We start from the raw sequence: 13,347 nt of genomic DNA, 5'->3' as shown, positions 1-13,347 counted from the left end.
TTCTTATAGGTCGAGTTAGGTTAGTGTCTTTACTTCTTTCTATCTCCTACTTATATACTCACCATGTGCTTAATTTGTGTGATGAGCAACCCGTGAGAGTTCGATATTTATGAGTCTTGCAAGGTCGACGGTTTAGTAGTTTGAGATATTGATTTAACTCGTTTGCACTAACCATTTGCCACTTTGTTAGTTGTTGCATTAAACTGGTTTGGGTGGGTGCTATTTGTAACTGATGAGTTGGTCCCGTTCCGTTAGTTGTCTTAGTTGCATTCATAATTTGTTTGGGGACAAGCAAAGGTTTGGTTTGGGGATATTTGATGCGTGTTTTTTATATAAGGTTTTTACCTCATTTTTACACGCATTTCTGTGTTATTTATGTGGCGCATAGCTACAAATGCCCCCGAATAGTCTACTTTGGTTTGTCTTGTGTAAATTGCAGGTACGGACCAGAAAGGAGAGAAATCGAGCCTAAACTTGACCCATTTGCATGCATTTTTGGAGAATAAGGAATCGGAGCTTGGAATCCATCACTTAGAGACGCGTAAGATGACCTCGGAAGGTGCCAAGGAGTCCATATGTGCTAATATAGCTCGATCGACCAGTTTTGGTACACTATTTGGTCGATTGAATGCTTTATCCATCAAGAATCATTCGATCGAGTTGTTTTGTTACTCGATCGAAATGGCTGATATAAGGAGTACTCGATCGAACTCCAGGTTCACTCGATCGAGAGGAATTTCATGATTTGTCCTCGATCGAGTGGTTTCATTTCACTCGATTGAGAGACTTTGCATTCTATGCTTGTTTTCGCCTACTTTCGAGCTGGGCTTTGTAAATTAGATATAAGCTAGGTTAGTAGTACGACGACTACTACTTCTTATTCTCCTCTTAGACTTCGATACTCTCTTCTGACTACTCTCAGTACTCTTCTCTTTTCCTAGAACCCTAATAGCAATTGGAATCACTTGTAATTGGTACTTTTACTCTTCTATTAATCTTAATCTATTATTGCTCTTTATTGTTTTTCTCTTCTTTAATCTACAATTGCTATCATTAATCTTTCTTTGTTCTTGCTATCATGTTTAATCTTTATTTCTTGTGTATGATTGTTGTTTCTTCAATGATAATGCATAGTTAATTCTCCATTGCTAAGACATAGGGAAGCCATGATTTTAAGGAGATTGTGAAATAAGTAATTAGGTTTAATGCAAAATTAATCTATGTTGTTAATCGCTACATAAAACAGTTCTTGTCTAATTGAGTCGACGCAATTAGTTAATAAATCACGGTACGCCTTGACCTAGATCAAAAGATTGGAAGGGGTAAGACCTGTAGCGAACATTATGACACTTTAGTGAGGGCGGAAGCTAAGCTATTAGTGTTTTAGGGCGAATTGAGACCGGAAAGAGATATTCACTACTCTGTAGATTGAATTTGCATTGACCTGTGACCTTAGATTGCATTCCCTGAGTATCATGGCGAACCGACTGTCTTAGCTATTTTCTCTCTACTTGCTTAATTTCAACTCTCCTGCCTTCTTTCTCTTCTTTGATATTATTAGATTAGAATAAAAATTCAAACCCCCAGAAACTGGTTACCTTGACGGACTTAGTTAAAGCTGACATTTTCTCATCTCCATGTGGAGATCGACCCTACTTACTGCTAGCTTCTGTTAGTGTATTTAGGAATTTATTTTTGGTACCTGACGACGGTATCAAAGGCTGTCACACAAAATTTGAGGAACAACATTGAATAGGTTAACTCCTGAAATGAAATCGGACACGTGGTAGAAAAACCGGAGAAAAAGAAACATCGTCTGGTACGATCTACCGAACAATTCAAATTGAAGTGTATAATTGTAATACCCGGATATTTTGGGACCCACAAAGGAAACTTGAAATGCGTGAGAGGATCCTCGGAAGTGGTGAGAGTTACTCGGAGCAAGAGATGACCGTACACTAGACCAAGTGAGACTTAGACTAGACCTAATGAGGCTTTAGTGGACCGAGTAGAGCATTCAAATGATCGAGTGGCTTGCACTCGACCGAGTACCGCGAGTACTAGACCGAGTTAGTGGCACTCGGCCGAGTGGACTCGGCACTCGACCGAGTGCAGCTGAACAGTACTCGATATAACCTAATTCGGGATCTTATCCTCCTAATCACCTTCTAATGTGATTGAAGCTTGGTTTAGAGGATTGCTCACCTTATCCTCCCTTCCTTTCACCTTGTAAGTTAAGATCTACTCTTTTCTATTTTTTGTGAATCCTAACTTTTGGGGGTTTTTTTTATGGGTGATTAATTAATAATTAATATGAGTAATATGGGTAATTAATAGGTAATAATATAGGTTTTTATATTGTATGATAGTGTAGGATATATTGTGATAGTATTGTGTGACTTGTATAGGATGTGACGGTTTCATGAGACAGAATCGTTTCGAATTCGAGTAGCTTGTGGAGATTGCTAAAAGGTAGGTTATTCTACTCGGTTTTAATAATGTGAATACTTGTTGGTGTGTCATTTATCATTTTTTTGCTGTATGAGTCATATTGCATCTTATGGTGATATTTGGAGATTGTTGTCGATCTCATGTAGTTGTCAGAAATGCATTATAACATGGTAGTGAATTGTAAAGACTCGAAGAGTCGGAATATTTTAGGAAGTGATGTTTATGGCATGTTTGGGAAGTGTATTTCATAATGAGTCGTATTTTAGTATATTGTGTTGCATATTAGATTATTGTGATTGTTGTACATAACGGAGGATATGGTTGTTGTTAAGGAGGCGTAAGGCCGTTGGGAGATTGTCTTGCACTTGAGTCGCCTCCCGGAGCTTCCCACTCCAAGAGGGATGTGCACATTAATGACTTGAGTTATTGAGGTACGCGTATAGTTGAGGCACAACATCTAGTAGGGGATCTGATTAGCGCCCGGGCCTGGCACCACGGTTGTGTCCCGAGTACCTTGTTACTGTAACACCCGGGCCCAAACATAGGGTCAAGAGAGGTCACTCACGGTAGATTGTCAGGCTGTATACATAGCCCATATATCAGTACGGGTCCTTTCCAGCGCATTTTGTCCTTACTCATGCATATCTCGGGAACCTTCGCGGGAGGTCACCCATCCTAAGACTACTCTAAGTCAAGCACGCTTAACTGTGGAGTTCTTTCGCAAGGATAAGCGAAAAAGAAAGTGCACTTTGTTGATATGAGTAGTACTTTCTATCCTTTTAAGCATTAGTCAGATTTTAAGTCCATCAATAGACCTCTTAAAGGGGGTAGCCTATCTGAATAACGTCTTCGGTTCAGTGGAGTATTATAGTTACGGACTGCGGTCTGGCTGTTTGGCGGACGAGGTTGCGGTGCTGTCACCAAGTTGTGGGTACGTCTGGCTGTATTTCGGTATCGGTATAGTGGTTGTATAGTCATGTCTTGTGCATTTTGATTGGCATGTTGCATATTTATATATTGTATCGTGTCTGTGGACAAAGGAATTTACATCCACTATATATTTATTATTTCATATTAAACACTTTTGATTTTGAAAGTGTCGCCACTAAATTTTTAAATGAAATTTAGAAACCAAATTGTAGAGATTTTAAGTTCTTGTGAGATTACGTGTTGGGAAGTTTATTTTAATTTCATTAATTAAAACCCAACCCCTACCGTAACTATAACGGTGTCTACTAAATAAAATGATGGCTATTTTGGATATGTATCTCATGCGAATATGCAATCATTGTTGTAAACCCTAACATGTGAATTTCATTCTATGTCGATTTAATGCAATTAAATCGTCAAGTAAATTTAGTATGTGAGTTCATTAGCTATTCTAGCAAAGCAAACAATAAAGAGAAGGAAAGAGATATTCTTACTCTTTACTATAAGATAGATGAACAAACGTTAGAGGTAAGTATACAAAAGACGTGCTAAATTGATACAAAGTACCTCCTAAGCATTTTCGAAAATAGTCCCAACATGGCATCTTTAAGACGAGTTTTGAAGGTGCAAACGAAGTCGAATATGGGTGTTCTTGGACTCGTTGGAATCATGGAAGTGCAAAGTAAGCAAATAATTTCAGATGCATGGTCAATGGTTTCTCTAAGTGTGGTCGAATGGGTTCTAAACAGGGTCTGGTCATGGACTGGCTACAGGAATTCTGAGTTCATGGTTTTGGTCAGGGGGTATTCTAATGATTTTTTAACAGGGTTAGAAAGGTTCTATTGATCTAAAAATTGGTACAGTGCTAGTTTGGAGTGTAAGGAAGACTGTGGTTATGCTGGCCGTGGTGGTCAGTCGTGCTAAGTGACGGTTTTGAGGGCAGGAACAGGGGTTGCTCACGACTTCATTCAATTAGAATATAGAATTGTTAAACGATTTTATATGCTAGTCGAAGCACCCTAACATGTCTAATTAGGTTATTAAATCAATCTAAAGTCATCGAATTGAATTATAAGTCAACAATTAGAGGTTGAGTTAATATGAAAACGATCATATGGTTGGTCAAATTGAGCAAAACGAAAGAGAGGCCAAAACGCGAGAAACGAAGTCAACATCGTTTTATTAGTGCCCTACCTTGAACACGAGGATATGTAAACGAGCGAGGACAATCGCCACTGGCGAGTAAGACCTTTTAAACTCGAGTCAACGTGGGTGTTCATGGTGTTAATTTAACTCATACTCGGACTAAACTAGTTTCACAGTTAGCGACATTAAACGATGCATAACGATAAACAAAATACAAAACGAACCATAAAAAACAAACATAAAAAAACGAAATAAAAGGGAGAAGAGGAGGATTTATGCACCTTCAACCTACATGTATCACTGATACTGTCTTGGATCGTAATCCATCATATATTTTATGTCGACGGGCCGTCGTCGACGAAGGAACAGAGCAACAACACGTTTTTTGGTAAATTTGGACAACAACTTTCAAACTGCAATTTCTCACTCGTTTCTCAATGAAAATTAAATTTGAAAGATGTTTTGAAAACTAGAAAGAGATTATAACAGATATCTTAAAACAAACCACGCTCGTTCTGAGGTATTGGGCACGAAAAACGATCAGAAACAGAACTGGACAGACAAGAAAAGCCGCGAAAACAGAGTGTATGACGCTCTGTTTTTCGAGGGGATTCGTGTGCTCTCAAGGTCAATTTGGCTCGTGAATCTTTGTCTAAGATGTAGATGGATGTTATATGGTTAATTGGGAGTAATAAACTAGAGTTTTAATGGAGATTTGAAGGGAGAACGAATGGTATTTCGAGAGAGACACAAACTGTTTCTCAGTTTGGTTGTCTCGGTTTTGTCGAGAGTTTTGAGAGGCAATTAGGGTTTATTTGTGGAGATTGATGCTGGTGAGTGACGTTAGTATGTATGGAGAGCTTATAGGAATGGATGTATGGTATAGGGGAGGTATTTATAGGGAGTTAAACTAGCATTTAAGAGAGGAGAGGCAGTCGGGTCTCGGTTTGCATAGCTGCTGTCCAGCAGCTTTTCGTGGAGTTTTAGGGTATGTATGAGGGGTTTTATTGGTGTTTAAGCTAGGTTAATATGGGTAGGATACTAGGGTATGGGTTAGGGTTAATGGGCACGGGTTTAAGTGGTGTTTGGAGCGGGTTTTGGACTCGGGTTTGAGCTGAACGAAAACAGGGGGGTCGTGGGCTGTTTCGTTTAGGGGCCTGTTTTGCATGGACTTGTGGAAGGGTTTTGAGGTGGGCTAGGTGCTGGGTTGTTGTGGGTAATGTGGAACACGGGTTGCTGGTGGTGGGTTGCGTGTTTGGACCTGGTTTGAGTCGGTTTAGAAGGGCTTTCGATGGGCTATGCAAACACGGGTAAAGGACGGAATTAGGCTGTGTTGGGGGAATGTTTGGAACGAGATTTGGGTGGGTTAAACAAAGGGTTTGGGGTAGGCTTTGGCTAAGAATCGAACGCGGGTTATGGGAGAGGAAGTTGAGTCGAAAGTGCGTCGAAAATGGAGCCAAAATCAAGCATAAAACGAGCTCACGAATCGTGTGATAAAAACGAGTTTTCAACTTTCGAAAGCGATTTTTCAAATCAAATAACACATTAAAATAAATGATTTTACAAATCGAATACACTCATAAAATAATTTTTCAAATCAAATATTAATTTTATTTTCAATAAAATAAACTTGAGAAAATAAATTCAAAATAAATGAATTAAAACCTTTAATTTAAACATCATTGAAATTAAATAAGAATTAGAACGTTTAAATTAAATATCATTAATAAAACGCTTCATCGACGACGCCCATTCCATATCGCAAAACGAACTCTAAATAATGACAATGCCAACTAGCAAATACATGTTGTCATATCATCATCGGGTGTTTTCACGGGATTCTATAAATGCCAATATCGACATATATGGGTATCTACAGAGCCCCCACTTTGACTGAGGCTTGGACAGGGCGAAAGTCAAAGTATACCCCAGGTCCTCTCGACCTGAGGATTCTGCGGGCCGTTTATGGTCCATTAGACTTGCGTATATAAGCTCGCCAACCATAAACAGAGATCATACCTGAAGCTTCACTTGGGATTAATCATCGGTGGTCATCGACCCATTGAAAAGATGGTGAGTTGAGCCTTATCCTTAGGCGCCTACGTATCCGTTGTGACGGAATCAAACCCGTATCGTAGTTCGACACTAATGGCATGCATTCTGCTAATCTATGCCCAGAATGGAATGGGGTTTTCCAAATGAGGTTACCATTCCTTCAAAACTTTGCTTTCAGCTGTGGAGTCATCCGTTAATTTTGATAATGGTCTCTGAAGCCAACGGTTTCAGAGCCCCCAGTTGCAATGGGTCTAAAGGCGAAGCCTTTAGAGCCCCCAGTTAAAGCATTTCCTGTTACATTCGAAACATGGAAAACAAATACAACAAAAATCATATTATCGTATAAGCACACATTTAGATCATCGATCTTTGAAAGTTGAAACATTTTGATAAACTGAGTCATCGACCCGAAGCTTGGATTTGAAATAACCATTGTTGAAATGGGCCTTAGGCCTGGATTTTGAAAAATATTTTCATGCTGGGGATGTATTTCTATTTGGATCATCGATCCTTAAAAAAAGATTTGAAAATGGGCCATCGACCCGGATAAGCATTTTGAAATTAGATTTGAAAGTGAGTCATCGACCCGGATAGACATTTGAAAATAGAAATGGAAATGTAAATTTTGAAAATGGAAATGAAAATGGGTCATCGACCCGGATAAACATTTTGAAAATGTATTTGAAAATGGGCCATCGACCCGGATAAGCATTTTGGAAATGGAAATGATCATCGATCTTTGAAAAACGTTTTTGAATCCCGATTTTCAAAGGGAAAAGGATAGAGTGGACTCGATTTTCATTTTGAAATGCGACAAATGGGTGAGACTCATGACTGACGTGGGCGTAGCCCGCTACCTTCGAACAAAAATAAAAATAAAAAACCGTAAGCGAGTACGGGTTTTAACTCAAACATTTTGACTTGAAAAGGTTAGAAATGTAAATTAGTCGTTCTGACTTTCGAAATGTGACAACATCCGCGCAAGGGATGCAGAAGGGCAAAAATCGATCATTCTTTAAAATGAATTTAACTGCGACCGAGTCTGAACCTAAAACTGACAAAAACTCTAAAGATGATCCTAAGGTCTGAAGTGTCTGGAAAAGATTGGGGGTAAAGGCCGATGATGGGCCGACATTGGCTGAGAGGTTGGGTCACCGACCAAGTGCAAAAGACAGACTCGACCCGCGTGAAGAAAGTGCAGTTCCTCCGAAGAAACGGGCTAGAGTGAAGATGGGTGAGACTTAGTCTCGTGATGGTTTACATGACTCGGGTATATGAGGGATAGGTAGCTATTATATTATGTTTTATTATTATTAGGTGGCTTAGGCACTATGGGATTCGCCCGGAATTATTGAAATAAATAAAGGAAATATTATTTATTAGAAATTCCCAGTTTTGCATTTATAATTACATTGTTTCGGTTGTACTCTTTTAAAGTGTTGCCTACGTATCTACTTTTCAACAGAATCAAACCGGGTTCGTAGTTCATAATTCATAATACAGATACAACGAATGTCACACTTTGAAACTAGACTCAAATACAAATGCAATCCGAATTTTATTTCATAACATTTGAGAATGAGGTCTTTAGGGATAGTATTTTTTCAACTGGTCCAGATTTGTAGGATTCGAAAAGTCGTTTCCATCTAGATCAGTCACCCGAACCGCTCCTCCTGTCGGAATTCTTTTCACCAAATACGGGCATGACCAATTTGGTTTAAATTTACCCCTCGGGTCTACTGGCAGTAGTGCACGAACCGATTTCAACACCAAATCTCCTTCTTTGATTTTTCTAGGTTTCACCTTCTTATTTAAAGCCCTTTCTATTCTGATAGAGTTGAACCTGATACAACGCGTTCAAGCGTCGTTCATCCAGTAAAACCAAAGAGGCATATCTAGCTTGGACCCAATCTGCTTTAGGAACTTGGCTCTCAAGTAATATCCTTAGGGATGGTACCTCTAGTTCTTTGGGCTGAACTGCCTCCATCCCATAAACCAAGTAGTACGGGGTTGCCCTCGTGGCTGTTCTGATTGAAGTTCCAATTCCCCACAAGATATAGGGTATCTTCAATGGCCAATCTTTATAGTTATCAGACATTTTCCTCAAAATGGTTGTGTGTTTTATTGGCAGCTTCTACAGCCCCATTTGTCTGTGGCATGTATGGTGATGACTTATGGTGCTTGATTTTATACTTTTCGAGTATAACCTCCGTTTCAGCTTGGAAATGGGTCCCGTTATCACTGATGAGTTCGTGGGGTGTCCCATATCGACAAATGATCTAATTTTGAATGAACTGTGCTACTTCCTTTGCTTTTTGCACTTTATAAGGCTTGGCTTCTACCCACTTTATGAAGTATTCGATTGCGACCAAAATGAAATAATGTCCTCCTGACCCAGAAGGGTTGACCTTTCCGACAATGTCGATCCCCAAGGTTGAAAAAGGCCAAGGTGATGTCATGGTATATAGCATAGAGGGTGGTATATGCTGTACATTTGCAAATATCTGGCAATTGTGGCAATGTCGAACATAATGTCGGCAATCTGCTTCCATTATGGTCCAGTAATAACCAAGTCTCATGATTTTACGAGTCAAGATGTGAGCATTCATGTGGGGTCCACATTTCCTGTCATGAACCTCCTCCATGACTTTGTCGGCTGTCTTTTGATCAATACATCGCAATAAGACACATTGCGCGGTTTTTTTATATAGTTGCCCTCCATTAGCATCGACGAACTGGGTCGAGAGCATCTGTAATGCTCGCTTTCCCCGAGCATCGAGGTTGTCAGGGTATTCTCCTGTATCTTTGAATTTCAAGATTGATGTGTACCAAGGTTCGATCTCATCTTCCTCAGTGCCATTAATCTCATTTATGTATGATGGTGCTGATCTTCGTTCGACACATAGTGGCATGCTGTCTATATGATCTGGGATGTTAACCAAGGCTGTCAACTTAGACAGAGCGTCGGAGAATTGATTCTCTTCTCTGGGTAAATGGACAAAGTGTATTTCCTCGAAATACTTTTCCAATTCCTCTATCTTAGCCTGGTAAGGTGCCAGACTATTACTTTTGATTTTCCACGACCCTGTTACTTGGTTAATGACTAAGATGAGTCACAATGTACCAGTAACTTCTTTATGTTTAGACCGATAGCACTGCACAAACCCAGTAGACATGCTTCGTACTCAGCAGCATTGTTGGTGGCGAAGAAATGTAACTTGATGGATACACGTACATGTTCTCCTTTGGTGAAATGAGGAGGATTCCAACCCCATATCCCATGCTACTCGATGCTCCATCGAAATAAATATCCCATACTTCGTCTTTGACATGAACCACGTTTTCATTTGGGAAATACCACATGTCCGTAAAACTGTCTTCCTCCATTGGGTTGTCAGCGAGGAAGTCGACGACAGCCCTTCCTTTCACTGCTTTCAAGGGTACGTACTTAATATCGAATTCAGCTAACATGAGAGTCCATCTCGACATTCTGCCATTTAATACTGCTTTTCAAACAAGTATTTGATGGATCCATTCAGGAGTATATACTGACACTATAACACAACATATAGTGTCTCGGCTTCTTTGTTGCCCAGACTAGGGCTAGACATGTTTTTTATAACGTGGTGTACTTAGGTTCATATTCTAAGAACTTTTTACTGATGTAGTAAATTGCCCTCTTCCTTTTCCACAGTTTGGGCCAACATTGCTCCCATCGCGGTATCTGTTACTGTTAGATACAAGGACAATGGCAATCCTGCTATGGGTGGACTAAGAACAGGTGGAGCAGACAGAACTTCTTTAATCCTGTCAAATGCGGCTTGACATTCGTCATCCCACATCCCGTGTTCTCCGACTTTCAATTTCTTAAAGAACGGTTCACATATCATGTCAACTTCGAGACAAAGCGACTTATATATTGAATTCGACCCAAGAAACCTCGAATTTCTTTCTCAGTTTTGGGATGAGGCATTTCCATAATGGCCTTGATTTTCAAAGGATCAATCTCAATACCACGATGGCTGACGATGTGACCCAGAAGCTTCCCGGAAGTAACCCCGAAGGCGCATTTTTGAGGGTTCAACTTCACGTTATATTTCGTTAATCTTTCAAGGAATTTTCGTAAGGACTTTGGATGACCGTCACGTTCCTTTGATTTCACAATCATGTCATCGACATACACCTCGACTTCCTTATGTATCATATCGTGCAATAACGTTATCGCGGTTCTTTGGTACGTTGCCCTGGCATTTATCAACCCAAACGGCATTACCGTGTAACAATAGGTTCCCCATTGCGTGATAAACGCGGTTTTGTCCATATCTTCCTCGGCCATCTTTATCTGGTGGTATCCGTCATACCCATCCATGAAAGATAGTAGGGCATGATTTGCGGTATTGTCAACCAAGATATCGATGTGAGGTAATGGAATGTCATCTTTCGGACTGGCTTTGTTCAAATCCCGGAAGTCCACACACACACGGACTTTCCCATCCTTCTTAGGTACTGGTACTACATTGGCTACCCAATCTGATTACTCGGATACTTTAATAAACCCGGCCTTGAGTTGTTTATTAATTTCTTCTTTGACTTTCAAAGACCACTCAGTACGCATTCTACGTAATTTTTGTTTGATTGGTTTGAACCCTGGCTTGATTGGGATTTTGTGTTCTGCAATATCCGTATCGATTCCTCGCATGTCTCTGTAAGACCATGCAAATACATCTTTGAACTCATTCAGCAAATCTATGAACCCTTGTTTTTCTGTAGGATCTACAGTGGTACCTATTTTGAGTTCTCTGGGTTCTAAGGTGGTTCCTACTGATACCGTCGTCAGGTACCAAAAATAAAATACCTAAGTACAACTAACAAAAGTCAGCGGTAAGTAGGGTCGATCTCCACAGGGAGGCGGTGTACTATCTACTTGTCTATTTATCTGTCTAAATGTCACAATTTGGGGGTTGAATTGGTTGTGTTGACTAAACTAAAGACTAAAGCGAGGGAAAAAGATGAGAGAAATTAACAATAAGAGAAAGGAAGTATGCTAGGAGTCGGTCCACCGTGGCAGCTATCAGATCTTATATTATCGAGAATACTAAGGCGATTAGACTATTGATAAGAAGAGCTATGGTCGTCACCTTTCGGTCCTTAAACCGCCCTAGAGCGTAAACAGCTTAACTTTCGCCCTCACTGCAATACTCTATTGTAACTAAGCAAGCCTTCCCTTCCAATCTTTCGATCCAGGTCGGGGTTAACTAAATTTATGGGTCTCCTGCATGCATTCATTCGACCGGATAACAGTTAAATTGCCTAATACAATTCTTATCGCAGGGCTAATCTATTTAATACAATTAAAGCATGCTACCACGGCTTCCCTAATCCTAACATACTAAGGGGAATTAGCTATGCATAATTAAGGGAAAACAATAAATAAAGAAAGAACAAATAATAAACATTAAATAATTAAAGAGAAGAAGGGAGAGAAATTACTGTAAATAAATGATCCGGAAATTAAGAGCAAAGTGACAGTGTAAAGTAACGTAGCAAGGGAAAGAAAAAAAGGATTAGAGTGTAGAGTGTCTGAGAGAGTTTATAAAAACATACTGACTCCCTATTTATAAGAAAATAGGATTAGCTAAACCTAATGACGGAATTAAACCTAAAAAGCCCAGCCCGTCAACAATATCCACTCGATCGAGTAACTAAATCACTCGATCGAGCAAAAGCATAAAAGGAACTGGTCGATCGAAAGGAAAATTAGTCGATCGAATACTTATTCATCCTAGAACCACTCGATCGAGAAGAAGTGTCTCTCGATCGAGCAAATGGGCTCTCGATCAAACAGAAATAGTTCTCGATCGAGCACCTCTCAGCGCGTAATTCCTGCTTCGCGCACTGAACTTCAAACGGCTGCCATTTCTTCGTTACTTGGTCAAACAGGGTGATTCCGGTGGCATTGGAAAGCTAAAAGGACAAACTTTCATCTCCAACTGGAATCACCTGAATATCTGTTGTAGAACTCGAGATATGGCTCTTACAAGCAGGAACTAGCAAATTGAAGCACTCTCTTGGCTCGCCTAACTTCCTTACTCCAATGCGCATCTCAAAATAGTACTTCCCAAGCTCCGACTCAACTCATCTCCTAAATGCATGCGTAGGGACATGTTTTAGGCTTGTTTTCACTCCTTTCGGGTTCATTCCTGCAAATAAGACAAAATAACCCAAAGTAGCATATTCGGGGCATTTCGTAGCATAAAACCACGATAAAAGCATAGAAATACGTGCATAAAATAGGCTAAAAAGACTATATAAAATGCACGTATCAAATCTCCCCAAACCAAACCTTTACTCGTCCCCGAGTAAACTAAAATGCAACTAAAGGAACGGAAAAAGATAACTCAGAGCCAGCTACAAATGCCCACTTAAGCCAATTTAATGCAAGCAAACTAACACTTATAGCAGACAGTCAAATGCAAACGAGTTATAGGATGTTTATAAATAAAGCTGAACCGTCAACCTTGCAAGACCTTTAATAATGGACTCTCACGGATCACTCTTTCTCTCATGAAGCAAAGGGTGAACATATATATGTAAGAGAGAAAGGAAAATAGTCGCTCACCTAGACTACGACTCACATAACATGCATGCAACTAATATGATAGACAATTCTAACTACCGTACATACATTCCAACCAAACAAGGTCCGTCACAGCCGAGGGCTTACAAAAATATGGTAAAGTGAGGCAATGGGTAAGAAAAGGCAAA

The 13,347-nt window shown here is 39.9% G+C and overlaps 1 protein-coding gene across 1 annotated transcript; it reads right to left on the bottom strand.

Moving 5' to 3' along the window:
• Nucleotides 1-8,861: 8,861 nt before the first annotated feature.
• Nucleotides 8,862-10,071, bottom strand: LOC141607477 (uncharacterized). Its single transcript, XM_074426828.1, has 2 exons — nucleotides 9,768-10,071; nucleotides 8,862-9,685 (listed from the first exon to the last, which is right to left on the bottom strand). The coding sequence occupies exons 1-2, from the start codon at nucleotides 10,069-10,071 to the stop codon at nucleotides 8,862-8,864; spliced, it is 1,128 nt and encodes a 375-aa protein (XP_074282929.1).
• Nucleotides 10,072-13,347: the final 3,276 nt, after the last annotated feature.

The sequence above is a fragment of the Silene latifolia genome, chromosome 10 (genome assembly GCF_048544455.1).
Source record: "Silene latifolia isolate original U9 population chromosome 10, ASM4854445v1, whole genome shotgun sequence".
Lineage (NCBI taxonomy): Eukaryota > Viridiplantae > Streptophyta > Magnoliopsida > Caryophyllales > Caryophyllaceae > Silene > Silene latifolia.
The sequence above is the reverse complement of the archived record's forward strand: the minus strand, read 5'-3'. Positions and strand labels throughout refer to the sequence as shown.

Coding starts and splice junctions, on each gene's coding strand:
- LOC141607477 (XM_074426828.1), bottom strand. CDS start 10,071: ATGTCGAGATGGACTCTCATGTTAGCTGAATTCGATATTAAGTACGTA. Junction 9,686..9,767: donor GCCACCAACAATGCTGCTGA/GTACGAAGCATG, acceptor GACTCATCTTAG/TCATTAACCAAGTAACAGGG.